The 14,221-nt window shown below is 36.5% G+C and overlaps 2 protein-coding genes across 2 annotated transcripts in view; both read left to right on the forward strand.

The window, feature by feature from the left end:
* Window positions 1-4,838, forward strand: part of LOC101304638 (small glutamine-rich tetratricopeptide repeat-containing protein-like) — a 9,630-nt gene extending 4,792 nt beyond the window's left edge. Inside the window, exons 2-10 of the mRNA XM_004290816.1 lie at window positions 190-455; window positions 1,035-1,068; window positions 2,060-2,196; window positions 2,410-2,476; window positions 2,765-2,864; window positions 3,307-3,470; window positions 3,605-3,651; window positions 3,731-3,781; window positions 4,165-4,838. Of these exons, the coding sequence (XP_004290864.1) occupies window positions 190-455; window positions 1,035-1,068; window positions 2,060-2,196; window positions 2,410-2,476; window positions 2,765-2,864; window positions 3,307-3,470; window positions 3,605-3,651; window positions 3,731-3,781; window positions 4,165-4,569 (1,271 nt within the window). The 3' untranslated portion in view covers window positions 4,570-4,838. The remainder of the gene's footprint in view (window positions 1-189; window positions 456-1,034; window positions 1,069-2,059; window positions 2,197-2,409; window positions 2,477-2,764; window positions 2,865-3,306; window positions 3,471-3,604; window positions 3,652-3,730; window positions 3,782-4,164) is intronic.
* A 531-nt stretch (window positions 4,839-5,369) lies between these two features.
* Window positions 5,370-12,111, forward strand: LOC101305233 (long chain acyl-CoA synthetase 9, chloroplastic-like). The gene is made up of 12 exons (XM_004290818.1): window positions 5,370-5,470; window positions 6,125-6,621; window positions 7,202-7,282; window positions 7,508-7,771; window positions 8,147-8,278; window positions 8,461-8,634; window positions 8,771-9,000; window positions 9,723-9,840; window positions 10,077-10,208; window positions 10,339-10,473; window positions 10,539-10,745; window positions 11,266-12,111. The coding sequence occupies exons 2-12, from the start codon at window positions 6,172-6,174 to the stop codon at window positions 11,428-11,430; spliced, it is 2,088 nt and encodes a 695-aa protein (XP_004290866.1). The 5' UTR covers window positions 5,370-5,470; window positions 6,125-6,171; the 3' UTR covers window positions 11,431-12,111.
* Window positions 12,112-14,221: the final 2,110 nt, after the last annotated feature.

Here is a 14,221-nt window from a genome sequence, read left to right on the forward strand (position 1 = left end):
CTCTCTCTTTCTGTTTCATCTCTTATCTACTGAAATCATACCGAGGGTTACTGCTTCTTCATAATAATTGCAATTTCGTTTCGATGATTGTGATAAAGTTTCACATTTTTGCTTAGTTGCTTAGGCTAATTGCAGTGGTGGTTTTAGAATGAGTTACTGACTGTAAAGTTTGGATTTTTACTGGGGCAGTTGAACCGGGTGCTGGTGTTAATGGTGAGGGTATTCAGATTGCGAGGGAATGCCTGGAGGAGGCTTTCAAGCTCAACACTTCTCTTCCTGCTGATGATAATCATCGGATTAAACCCGGCTCGTTAGTTGAAATGTTCAGCTCACTGGAGAAGAACAAGGGGCAGGAGAATGTGACGTGTCATGGTCAGGGGTCAGTGGCAGTTCCTAGTGCATCAGCTGCTCAGGATGCCACTGGTGCCAATGTTTCAAAGGCATTGAAATCTCTGGTGCTTGCCCTGTTATCTTTTTTACTCGTTTAAAACTTGTTATGGAATGGTGTAAATGCATTATATGAGTTGATAGTGTCCATAAAAAATGTGCACTTGCTTACAACCTGATATGGGGGATTTAGGAAAAACTGGACCAATGGAAATGTGCGGGTTATTAGGACTTTAAGTGTGTTTGGAAGTAACAAACTGAGTATGTAAGAGGGTTATTGGGGGGGGAGGCGAGTTACGGTTACAGAATACTCAAGAAAATTTTTAGATGAGCTTGAATTGTCGGGACTGATAATGACTGAGAATGTAGTTTTGAGGTGTAGCTAAAGGTTCACGTTTATGGTAGATTCTTTATGATCAGGCCTAAATAGTGCCTACTTTAATTGTGTTTTGTTATCCAATAAAAGGTTAGATAACAGAAAATCTATACTGTTCCTGATTCAGGATATGTTCCCTTTAGGTTCTTCTCGATGCATTTGCCTTATTTATTTGAGATTGATACTTGAATTTTGAATAGTACTATAGTTACTATGGGATTTGCTTTTCAGTATTTAATTTGACTTTATTTAATGTTTGTAATTGAATCAGGGTCAGGATTCGACGGGTAAACAAAATGAATTAGGTATTATTTCTTTGTCCTTTTGCTTCTCCTCCCCACTTTTGTCTATTAGTCTCCTCATTGGGTGCATCCCAAATGGGAACATTATACGTTGTATCTGCAATCACTTATATCACATCTAGAGACCTGGTTTGTATTCCAATTGCTGTTGATGGTATTAAGTGTACCATCTTTGAGTGTGTTTGCAATGAAAAGATCCTAAATTTGGTGAAATCGGATTGCTATGGAAGTGATGGATTTCTTTACAGAATAGAGTTTATTATTCGTGTGTGTTTGATTGATGTAAAATGAATGGTTCTCTTAATGATAACCTAACCTGTAGAAAAGCTTGTAAAGGATTATTATAAATGCCATCTAATAGAAATGCCATATAAGACAATATGTCATTGCAGTCAATCCAAGGATAGGTTGTGTTTTTGATCGATGATGTTCTTGATAATAATAATTTGTAGTTTTCCATCCCTTCCGGGGCATACAATGAAATTATAAAATTGCATTTTTCTGAAAGAAAAAAGGAAAAAAAGGGAAAAGGATTAAACAATTCAATATGTTGGTACTATGTGGTGATCAGCACTAATATTTTCATTTACTTGAAAAGAAGATGGGGAACCCCCTGGATTTGTCAGAATTAGTATCGTATATTTATTACTTATACTCTATAATTGTGTGAGACAACATGTGTACAGGTTAATGACCTTTGGAATTTTCAAATGAGTTACATAAAACCACTTTTATTTTATAAATGAGTCGGTGCATGTATAAATGAAAATGTCCTTATAAAGGAGATAATGTCAAACATGATTAGTGTTAAATTATATAAAAGGATCTTGCTCAAAGAAAACAAAAGCTTTCAGAACTATTGTTTTAATATGCACAATAATGTGATATATAATGTTGAAGTGAATTGGCAATGCACAATAAGATTAGTTGCTGCATTATGTATGTTAGAATAAGTGCACATTGAATATGCTCTTGATAATCATGTTATTGGCAGGGGAGTCCAAAGATGCTCTGTTTGGGCGATTCTTTTCTGCACTTGAGACAGCTCGTTACTTTATGCCCTTGCCAGATGGCAGTGATGATCCAGTGAAATTAGAGAAAGCAACTCAAGTTTTCCATGATGCTTTAAATGTATGCTCTCTCTCTCTCTCTCTCTCTCTCAAACACACAGACACAGGCATACACATGTGCACCCTCAAACACGTAGTTTTGTTGCTTGAATGCCATTACAACTTTATATTGTACTAGGTAAGCTTTGTGTGCTTTCAGAAGTAATGTATATGTCATGCTACAGTTTTTGTAATATGTATCTTTTAAATAAAATTTAATGTTTCCCCGCTTCAGGAGATGGAAAGATCTGGATGTGAGGAATTCAGTCCTAAATTCTTGGCTGAGACCTTGAAATCCCAAGGTACTTGAAGCTCATACATGCCTTTGGTTAGGCTCTTAGCCTGCAGCCTCTTAACTCATTTTACAATGTCAAATTTCAGTTAAATTGACCTACATACCATTCATTTATATGCTTCCTCTCGCTCTCTGCTATAATTCTATTTTCATTATAAATCCTTGTAAAAGACAAAAATGCATGCCAGGTGTTAATGATGAGAAATGTGTTGTTCACTAGGTTCAATCTCAAATATGACCGTCTACATTCTGATAAATCTATGCAGGGGCTAATCCTATTATTTATTTTTGGTAGGTAATAAGGCCATGCAATCAAAGCTGTATACCAAGGCAATTGAGTTGTATGACTGTGCTATTGCGCTTTGTGAAAATAATGCTGTTTACCACTGTAACAGGTACACTACCATCTTATCCTGAAACTTTTGGTACTACTAATTATTCATTAATAGTTTCCCTTTTCTTGGTTCTCGGGACTCAGAAAGATAAATGTTGTTGTGACATAGGAAGATCCTCAGTAAGTCAGTATATTCAAATTATACTAATAAAAGAAAAGGTACCTTAGCATGCTACTGCACAATTAGATCCTTGATAAGTTCGAAAGGGAAGTGCCAATTTTTCAATATATTTGGAGTTTCCCGAATTTAAGTTCTCCAAAAGGAATCGTACATACAAAGAAATTATGAAAATGAGGAAAATTTGGGAGAATTATTGCAGTTTTTGACCATAAGTTGGTATTACTTCAGTTATCACTCTAGTAGAATGTTGAATCATTGTTTTGCTCTGTTGTTGCTTTCTTAAAACTTCAAGTTAATCAAATCTCTGGTGTACATACTTCAGGGCAGCTGCTTACACTCAGATACACAAATATGCTGAAGCAATCAGAGATTGTCTTGTATCTATAGAGATCGACCCAAACTACAGCAAGGCATATAGTCGTCTGGGATTAGCTTTTTATGCAGTAGGTAGCTACCGTGAGGCTATTGATCAGGGATTTAAGATGGGTTAGTAAGGCAATCTCTTTTGAGTACCTTCCCAGTGTGAGACTTATATAGTGTATTAAAAGTGGGAAGCAAAATAATTAAAAGAAGGTGGTTGTAACCATATTTATACCTAACTAAGGATTTTACTCATGCAGCCTTGCAATTGGATCCAAATAATGAAGCTGTCAAAGAAAATATTCGGGTTGGTTGTTGTGTGTTTCCTCTTTTCTGTTGTTTTTTTGCAAATCCTCTGACTGCTTTTGTTATTCTGAAACCAATAGATGGCTGAGCAGAAATTGATAGAGCAGCAACAACGATCAAGATCCCATCAGGTAATACATTTATCTTAAGAAAAAGTGTCTGGCTGATTATAGATAGGTCTATAAAATTCTGTTAGGTTGCGTGAGAAGGATATCATTTAACTGGGATTTTTATGTCTGATGTCTGATTCAGAATGAAACCGTAAAAGAAAAAATAGGCCGTCTTTCTATTTGCAAGACTTTTTAATCAAAATTAATACAATGCAATTGCTGTGCTGCCTTTTTGAACTCTGAAGACAATTCTAGGCACTGTTAACAGTTTAGGTATGTGCAATCATTAAGCACCTGTAATGGAGGTCGTACGTTACAATTTGTTATTCTGCTGGTCTTCTAATTTGCATAGATATTCTTTCTTACTGTGAGTAACATTTTCTTGTCCTGCCTACCTCTTACAGAACACAAGTTCATTTTCCTTCAGTAGTAGCAATGGTTCAGCTTCAGAACACCACAATCAATCTACAGGTGGGTCAAGAAGCCAGGGTGCACCTCCTCCGTTTGGTTCTATGCCATTCAATACAGGTTCTGGTACTGCTGATTTTGCAAATATGTTTATGAACATGGCTGGAAATGCATACCAAGGACAGCATTCTCAAGATAGCCAAGGTGATCACCATAGCAGCAATGGTAATGGAGATGATGAACCGGAAATAAGGGTTGATGGCAACGTGAATGTTGATTTTGGAGAAATGCCTGCAGAACTATCAGGAGCTCTAAGATCTGTGATGCAAATGTTGTCTGGGGTAGCATCCAATGGAAATGCGCATGATACCCCAAACGAAGGACCAACAAGACCAAACTAAACTAATGAAACATCAAACTTGTCAGGAACTCTAAATCTTTCTCACCACCATTGTGCATCGTAGTCAGTGGTTTCTTTTCTTCTTCTATGACAAGTTTCTCTTAGTTGTACACACAGGCATCAACATCAGGAAATGAAAGTAAACAGCTAACTTTATATATTAGACTTTCTATCAAAAGTTAGTTTGCAGGATATTTGGTCCCTTTGTCTGTTGGTTGATAAAAGTCATTTTTCTCTAAGTTATACAAAAACGAAAACCCTTCCTATTCAGCTGTCCTCGGCGTATGGCTGTTATCATCTACCCTTAAACATGATGTTCGTAGTCTCTGTCGTATCATTAGCTTAAACTCCATTGCTTCCTTGAGAATTGCTACACTAGTCTCTCGAAGTCTTAACAAATACATGCCTACCTATCTAACTTAGGTGGCCTAATCTCTCATCTCTTTCACTCAAAACTGGCTTCCTCTGTAGGTCGTTTTCCATCTATACTACTGAATTTTCTAGATCTGGTTTGAAGACACAAAATTTTCCTCCACATCTAATATGGGCCCTATCCATATCGTACGGCCCATATTAAGCCAAACCCGCGCCTTAAATTTGATAGCTGTGAGCAAAAAAAACAAAACGCAGAAAAAAAAAAGCCAAAAAGAAACGGACCACTTTTGCTCAGTTTCTCAGTCAGTCTCTGAGTCTCCAACTCTTCTCTTCCTCGATCTCTCCGCACCCCCCTCACATATTCTTATACCTTCTCCCATTAAAACGCCCTCGTTTTGATCCCCCTTCAAATTTCACTCATCCTTTCATTCATTCTCCAATTCATTCTTGATTTCCTCATCAATTCATCCTCCCAATGCTGCTGAGCTGAATTCGTTTCTTCTTCTCTGGTTTGGCTTCATCAAAAGGTAATCCCCGTTACCCAAAAAAAGCTTCAATCTTTTTTGTCTGCAATGCCTCTATTTTTGTTTTCTGTGTTTGCTTTGAAATTTCGGTGTTCTGGGATTTCAGTTCATGGTACGGATCAGCTTTTTCCATGCTTGCTTGCACTGAAAGAATGAAACATCTAAAAAAAAAAAAAAAAAAAAAAGAAAGCTTACTTTCAATGTTTTTTGCTTTTGTTTTGACAGTCATTACTTTCAATGTTGTTCATGTAATAAATAACATGCATTGTTGGGTTTTGACTAACAATAAGAAAACCCAGTACATGCAAAGTTTGAATTGGCCTCTTATCAAATATTTATTATTTTGGATGCTTGATTGACATGGTTGATCAAGTAATTGAATATTTAGTGTTGGATTTCAGGACATTTTGTTGAATTTAGGACATTGTGTTGAATTTTGCAGCTTGCACTGAAAGAAAGAAAATTTCAACCAATAAAAGAAATCATCTTTAATGTGTTCTTAATTAATCCTGTAATAAATAACATTCAGTAATGTGTTATTGGGTTTTGAATAACAATAGCAGATCCCAAGACATGCAAAGTCGGTTTAATGAATTCACAATTGTGTTTTATTGCTAGTTTGATGAAGTAACTGAATGGATAATTTTCAATTTTCAGGGTTGGATATTAGTACATTGTGTTTGGGAGTATCGAGTTGTTCAAAGATGGTTCCTACCTATGTTGTTGGTGCACTGGTTCCGCTTGTGATAACGCTTCTGCTTCAGAAGTCAAAAAAGGAGAAGAAACGGGGTTTGCTCGTTGATGTTGGTGGGGAGCCTGGCTATGCAATCCGAAACCATCATTCTAGCTCCCCCGTGGAATCAGCCTGGGAAGGGATTTCAACTCTTGCTGAGCTTTTTGAGCAGTCGTGTGGGCGTTTCGAAAAGAAATTTTTCCTTGGAACCCGGGTATTGGTGGGGAGGGAGCTGGAAGTTACAAAGGATGGGAAATCCTTTGAGAAGCTTCATTTGGGAGACTATGAGTGGTTAACTTATGGGAAAGCGTTTGAAGTTGTGTGCAACTTTGCTTCTGGTTTGAGTCAAATTGGACATAAAAAGGAAGAAAGAGTAGCAATCTTTGCTGACACTAGAGAAGAGTGGTTCCTTGCATTGCAGGTGCTTATCAATCTTTACTCTTCTGGAGAACTCATTTTATTGCACATTTGATGTAAATTTAGTTTTAGTTTACCCAGTGGCGTAACTAGAAACTCGATTTAGAAGGGTCAAGACTTAAGTGGCTATTAAGTCAACACAAAGTATCGATAACGTAGTTGCTTCATGGAAAATCTTTTAATCGTTGGATTATACCTAACTTTATAAATTACCTCATTAGAGATTCATTAGAGAACCATCAAATATGAATTCCTCTTTCCTTTGTATTAATAAAAACTGAGAAGGAATTTATCAAACATTACCACTAGAAATGAAAGTAATGTCATTTGTAGGAACTTGATTAGGAGGGTCATTTCTATGTAGAACATTTAACTAATCAACCAAATATTATGCATGAGAAGGGTCAATTGAGCCTTCTTGCCCTCCTCTCCCTATGCCCCTGAGTTTACCTAAGCTATTATTAGAGATTTTAAATAGTAATGAGAGATTTCTTCATATCTGCATGGCCTTACTAGTCCCAGTTAAGTGCAATACAGAAACAAATGGTTGACTCCTGAATTCTGATTATGTTTTCTTATTTCAGGGTTGTTTCAGGCGCAACGTCACTGTTGTTACTATATATGCATCTCTTGGGGAGGAGGCTCTATGTCACTCATTAAATGAGGTTCTCTCTCTCTCTCTCTCTCTCACATATTAAGCAATATGTTTCCAAATTTTCAAATGTTGTGATTGTCCTTTAAATCACTTAAAAGTCGAAGCCTAGTTAGTAGGATTTTGCTCTGATTGGAAATGAACTGATAGTGTTGATATTTTAGTATAACTTTTGATATTTGTGTTTTCATTTGCTCTGACACATTTTGTTCTCATTAGTCACTTTATCTTTCTCCAGACAGAAGTTACAACTGTGATTTGTGGGCACAAAGAACTGGAGAAACTTGTAGCCATAAGTGGACAACTTGACACAGTGAAGCACATCATATGTATGGATGATGATATCCCATCTAGTGCTTCGTCTGTTGAGAGCAGGTGGAGAATCAATACATTCGCAGATGTTGAGCAACTTGGACAAGAAAACCCTGTTGATCCTGATTTACCTCTTCCTGCAGATATTGCTGTCATTATGTATACAAGTGGAAGTACAGGATTGCCCAAGGTTTGTAGCTTCTAACAACCTTAATACTTTAGTTTAACCTCATTTTTTGTTTTACGTTCACACATGATGGTGATTGTTATTGTTCATTATCAACACTAGTTAGTTTACTCTTTATGGTTCGTTGTGTCATTCTCAAGTCATATATGTAAATTTTATGAGTTTGGTTTAAATAAGAAAAAAAAGGTGCTTTTGTTCACTACTAAATTAGCAACAATAATGCTTATGATTTGTAATTTAACTCTCCACTTTTCTTATATGCTTGTTTTGAGCCCCCTTGGCTTTCAATTGTTGCAGTTTACACATTTATTTTCCCAAATGATAACAGAGGTAATTCAGAAATCCCATTAATCCACCTTCGGTTTGTACTTTGTACAGGGTGTAATGATGACACATGCCAATGTCCTAGCTGTTACTTCAGCTGTCATGACCATTGTCCCTGGCATTGGAACTAAGGATATCTATATGGCATATCTTCCCCTTGCTCATATCCTGGAATTAGCAGCAGAGGTATGGATAATATGTAAGCTTGCTGGATTGCATGGCCACTGTAATTCCATGAGCAGTTTGTTTTTTTCTGTTTATTTGATGATGATGCCTTGTTCAGTTGTTCCTATCAAAACACTGATCATTGTCTTTAAGTTCATATGTTCTTGCTGCTTAGTTTAACAATTTTTTTATTTGTCTTGAAGAATGTAATGGTTGCTGCGGGAAGTGCTATAGGGTATGGATCTCCCTTGACTCTTACAGATACGTCAAGTAAAATAAAGAAGGGAACAAAGGGGGATGCAACTGCCCTTTTGCCAACTTTATTGACAGCTGTTCCGGCAATTCTTGATCGTGTTCGAGATGGGGTGCTCAATAAGGTAACCAAATCTTGTCATGCATATTGATATATATACTTGTAAATGCACATGCACTACTTAGATCATGTCGTGTGTGTGAGTCCTGGTTTTGAAATTATGCCTGTTTTGTCAACTCTACATCTTCATAATGCTTCAGGTGAATGCAAAAGGTGGCCTATCCAAGAAATTGTTTGAGTTGGCATATGCTCGTAGGTTGTCTGCTGTGAATGGCAGCTGGTTTGGGGCTTGGGGCCTGGAAAGGATTCTGTGGGACTTTCTTGTGTTTAGAAAGGTCCGTGCAATTCTAGGAGGTCGTATCCGTTACATGTTATCTGGTGGTGCTCCTCTTTCTGGTGATACTCAAAGATTCATCAACATTTGCATTGGGTTAGTACATGCTTAGCACTTTAACTTTGAGATGTAAAACGTGTGAACCTTGATTTCCGCCGACCTATATCATTGTTACTTTTCTTGATCGAAGCCACTAAACACGAAATATGAACAGGACCAACTTTTGATGAAGATGAGTAAACTCTGATGGCCAAGTCTCAACCACAACTCTGGTTCTTTTGAAAATAGAAAAAAAATAAAAGAACTATAACTCTGGGTTAATATTAGAAGTCCATTTCTTTCTGAATGTTCATCTCTCTGCGTGCAATTCTGATAATAATACAAATGAACATAAACTCATGACCTGAAGTTATACTATAGATTTAAATGAACTTTCAATTGTTTACAAATGTTGACACAACAGAAAATTGTGCACAGTTGTAGATTATGCTAGATGTTGAGCCCTTCTTTCAGCTTATGTAAGTGAACTCTAGTAAATAGAGACAACAAGGGCTGAAAGGGAGCTTTCAGAAATGCAAAATATCTGATGGCCTACCTTGTAGTGATGTGGATTCAAGATCTGATAAATATTCTTTGTAGGCATGCTGTCCATTCAGTATATTCACTATTGTGCATGATGGCTAGTTCTTCCTTGTCAACTAAAAGTTTGTCTTTTTCTGTTTGTTTTTTTTTCTTTTTCTTAATTTTCATATTATGTTTGTCTTTTTCCCTGTGTTCTCAAACACTTTTATGATTGGATGGCTATTGTCTATTGACAGAACTTCAATTGGTCAAGGTTATGGTCTCACAGAAACTTGCGCTGGTGGAACATTCTCAGAGTTTGGTGATACCTCTGTTGGTCGTGTTGGAGCTCCACTTCCCTGCTCATTTATCAAGGTAATGCTCATAACCTCATAGGTCCACTTACATATACTTAACAGATAACTTTTCAGATCAATTCGTCTTTCATAGTTGTTTGATACCTACTCAGCAGTTGTTTGGCAGTGTTCATTTTATCTATTGTATGAAAATTCTATTTCAATTATTGTCTATCAATACAAATGGTTCTCTGTTTCTGAGGCCTTGAGGTGATGGACTTGCATTCATTTCAAAATCTAATCTTCTGTATCCAGTTAATTGATTGGCCTGAAGGAGGATATCTGATTAGTGATTCCCCAATGCCTCGTGGAGAGATAGTCATTGGTGGTCCAAATGTTACAGTCGGTTATTTCAAAAATGAAGAGAAAACGAAGGAATCATACAAGGTAGACATTTTGATATAGCTTACCTGTATAGTTTGGTTGGGACTACCCAGATGACTAGTGTTCACTGCAGTCTTAACTTAACTTTGCTGATTTACTTTTTTTTTTTCTTTTTTCTTTTGTGTGTGTAAAGGTTGACGAGAGAGGAATGAGGTGGTTTTATACAGGTGATATTGGGCAAATCCATGCTGATGGTTGCCTTGAGATAATTGACCGTAGGAAAGATATAGTGAAGCTTCAACATGGGGAGTATGTCTCCTTAGGAAAGGTATTTTAGAAGATGCAACTCTTCATTGCATTTCTTCGTTAGTGACTAATATGTCCTTTTTACAGGTAGAGGCTGCTCTTTCAGTGTGCCGCTATATTGACAATATCATGGTGCATGCTGATCCTTTTCATAGTTACTGCGTGGCTCTTGTGGTTGCTTCTCGAACCACAGTGGAAGATTGGGCTGCAAAGCAAGGGATTACTTTTAGTGATTTTTCAGACTTGTGTGAGAAAGAAGAAACCAGAAAAGAAGTACAAGAATCACTGTTAAAGGTATGTCTATTTTTGATAAGTTTCCTTCACTTGAACTCAAATTTTGCGCTCTTCCGCCCCCTCTGTAAAAAGCTTTGAATTTAGAGGAAGGCACTCTTGTATGCATTATGCATCTTATAAGCTTTCCTCAATTCTCATTATACAACTTCTTTTCAGCAGCCCGAGAAATCTGTTCAAAATTAATTGCATCTGACCCTGGCCTGCTGAATTATGATCAATTACATGTTTATTAATATTGGTCTGAGCTTAATACAGACTGAGATCGGCATCCGTTCCTTATAGTCTTCAGGCAGATTAATTACCTGAGTTTTCCTTGCACATTATTTATTTGTTGCAAATAACAAAATGTGTGTTTCTTGTTAGTCAGTCTTTTGTAATCATTCATCATCTTTATTGTTGAAATACAAATCCTTGACTTAAAACTAATTACTTGTTCATTGAGCCTCCTCTCGTTGTGTGGCTTTGGTGCTGTTATATGCATCGTTTTGATCTTCTTTAACTTTTCACATTCCATCACCAGGAAGCAAAGAAGGCGCGTTTGCAGAAGTTTGAGATCCCTGCAAAAATCAAATTGCTTTGCGAACCATGGACTCCTGAAAGTGGCCTGGTCACCTCAGCTCTCAAGCTCAAGAGAGATGTCATCCGGAAGGCTTTCTCTGAAGACCTCTCCAAGTTATATGCTTGATGATTCTTCACGAAACATGGGCTTCTTCTTTGGTGTGCAAAATCGTCATGACCCTGCTAGATGGAACTTATCTGTCCTTAAATTTTTGCCTGTCTAGATGTAATGCAAGCCAAGGATTAGTGGTAGGAAAAAGTGAGAGAGAATATAAATCAAGCATGCCTAGAGTTTAATATAGTACCTTACTCCAAAGTCCAAACAATAAAAATAGTAGTTGTTCCAATTATATTAGCTACTCGAGCAAAATGCTTAGCCTTTGATTTAGATAATGGACACCACAGCCTCCACATTCCAAATTTTGAGAATGGATTAGAAAGACCGGAATTCATATGAAATGGGATGTTGTACCAGCAAAATCTCCATGAACATTGAAAAGTGATGTTGAGATTGGAAGAGACTACACGGCCAGCAATGGTGGCAAAAGGTGGTGAAGGGTGGGAGAGTTGTAAATCAAACTCTGGTCCACCGTCCATGACTCCATGATAATATGACATGAACCTGATTTGAAATTTCAGGCAGCCTAACTGGACCGGAAGCATAGCCATCCCCACTACCTAAGCTAGGCTCCCCATGTTCCCATTTGGTTTGTTTGCTTGTTTCCATCACCTTTTATAGCTTTCTCTTTATCATCTTCTACTGGATCTCACATTCTCACTCATCTCAGTGTCACTTCCCTTTTCCTCTCATTTCTTTATCTCTTCTCCCATCTCCCACCATTTTGTGTTCTTAAATTATTGCATTGCATTTACAGTCTAGTGGATTTTAATTGATCTTCATCTTTAATGGGTGTTTCAGAAAACAAACGGTTTTAATTGCAACACTATATACTCAATGGAAAAATGTAGTGATATATGCCTAATCACTTCTATTCAGATTTAGGTACTTCCAGTTTCAGTTTGTCATCCCACACTCAATTAATTACGTAAAACACTTACGGCTATCAAATGTACTCATAGTGCAAATGAGCCAAAATGTTACTCAAATCACTCCGAGAATATTCAAAACAAATCTACCAGATTCAAGCATGATTTAATTCTGCATTATTGTTGGATCAATATCTCATTTCTTATGTGTGCAAGACTTCTACCCTTCTCGATTTTGGACACTAACTATATGTATATGACCGATATTCCTTGAATTAGGGTGAGATGTTGGCCAAAGCTAAGGAGAGATGTATGTCATAATTTGCAAGAAACCAAAAATATCACCTTTTGGAGATTGGGGGTGCAATACAAAAATGTCTCAAAACTTTTGAAAAGAGCAAAAAAAGAACATTGTTTGCTTCCACAAATTTGATGAACACTGGCCCTTCCTTATATTCCAAAGATTTTGCAACATCTAGGCCTTAGCTAGATATGCCAGTGTATGAACTTATCTTCTTGGAGAAATCAAAGAACCACGAGTTACAAGACATATAGAGCACCCAATAAAACTGCCTTTGTTTGAGTTCATGCATTCTTCTAAAGTTCTAAACAGCTAACTTTGCCTTCTATCTCCTCTATGATTTAGTTTCTAGTGCCCTTTACAAAGTTGCAAAACCAAGTGGAAGTCGCTTTTCTTGACTTGAATCTCACATGCATGCCCTTTTGAGCTTGGACAACTCCATCTCCAATATGGTTTTCGATAAGATTGGAATTGGGTTGGTTTGGTTTGTCAAATTCATAACCTAAATAATTAGTCTTCACTGATCAGGGAAGTACAATATGTTTATGATTAGTCATACTCGAAGGGACAGCGTGGGGTATTTTTCATTATTTTCTTTTTTCTTCTTGTAGGGAGCAGCAGAATTATCTATGCTGCTAGAAGCCTGGAAAATCTAGAATAATTAAGATCAGAAAATATGAAAATAGAAGCAGCCAATCTATTCAAGCTCTTGGTCAAATCATGAGAGGGTTTACCTGATCACTTTCAGAAACTTCAACAAGAACCGTCCAAAGTAGTTAAAGGACCTAAATCGTTTTAAAAGTTGAATTACCCACATAGTCACTTGACATGCGTATCTACGTATCTTTATAGGTAAAGAATTATTGAAGAAGGTAATCAGGTCATCAAAGACTCGAACTTGGTTCATTATTCTTAACCCTACATGCCTCTTTAAATAGAATGTCTATAAACTATAATACTTAACAACTTAATTATTTTTAATTGTTTTTGAGTAAGATATCAAGTTAGTTGTAAACGTATTATTCACTTGTTTCTTAAGTCAAATTATTCACGGAATATATATTTGTATCGAGAAAGGATTGGAGGAAGGTATTTAAGAATTACATTTTACACTAGGTGATTTATCAATTACTCAATAACAATTGCTTTCATTATCCATCGATTTGATTATTTGTTCATAAGGTAAAGCTAAATATGATTTGGAACCCCTTTCTTTGGTCAATGAAGCTTCTTCCATGTGTAAGAAAAAACAGGTATTTTGCTTTACACGGTTAACGGTTTGACTCTTCCACCTGGGAATTGGCCAAAGTTAGTAAAACCAATTACTACACTTTTATTACCATAATTTTCTTTTTGTTTTTGTCTTAAAAAAATGCCCAAGAAAACGAAACACCCATTAGATTAAAGAATTCCATTCTTAATTTAGAAAATAACCTCATGTATTCTATTTGTGTAAAATCTATATCATTAAACAATGAAATAAGAAGCACAGTTTCTCAATCAGTTCATAGTTGGATTTAAGTCGAATTGTGATTGACACAAAAGAATTGGTCTAATATTTTTTTTATAAAGAGATAGATTTTCTTTTCTCAATGTTAAATTGTTTAATTTGGATAGGTCGTCCGGTTTT

The sequence above is a fragment of the Fragaria vesca genome, linkage group LG2 (assembly GCF_000184155.1).
Source record: "Fragaria vesca subsp. vesca linkage group LG2, FraVesHawaii_1.0, whole genome shotgun sequence".
NCBI lineage: Eukaryota > Viridiplantae > Streptophyta > Magnoliopsida > Rosales > Rosaceae > Fragaria > Fragaria vesca.

Coding starts and splice junctions, on each gene's coding strand:
- LOC101305233 (XM_004290818.1), top strand. CDS start 6,172: ATGGTTCCTACCTATGTTGTTGGTGCACTGGTTCCGCTTGTGATAACG. Junction 7,283..7,507: donor TATGTCACTCATTAAATGAG/GTTCTCTCTCTC, acceptor ATCTTTCTCCAG/ACAGAAGTTACAACTGTGAT. Junction 9,001..9,722: donor TTCATCAACATTTGCATTGG/GTTAGTACATGC, acceptor GTCTATTGACAG/AACTTCAATTGGTCAAGGTT.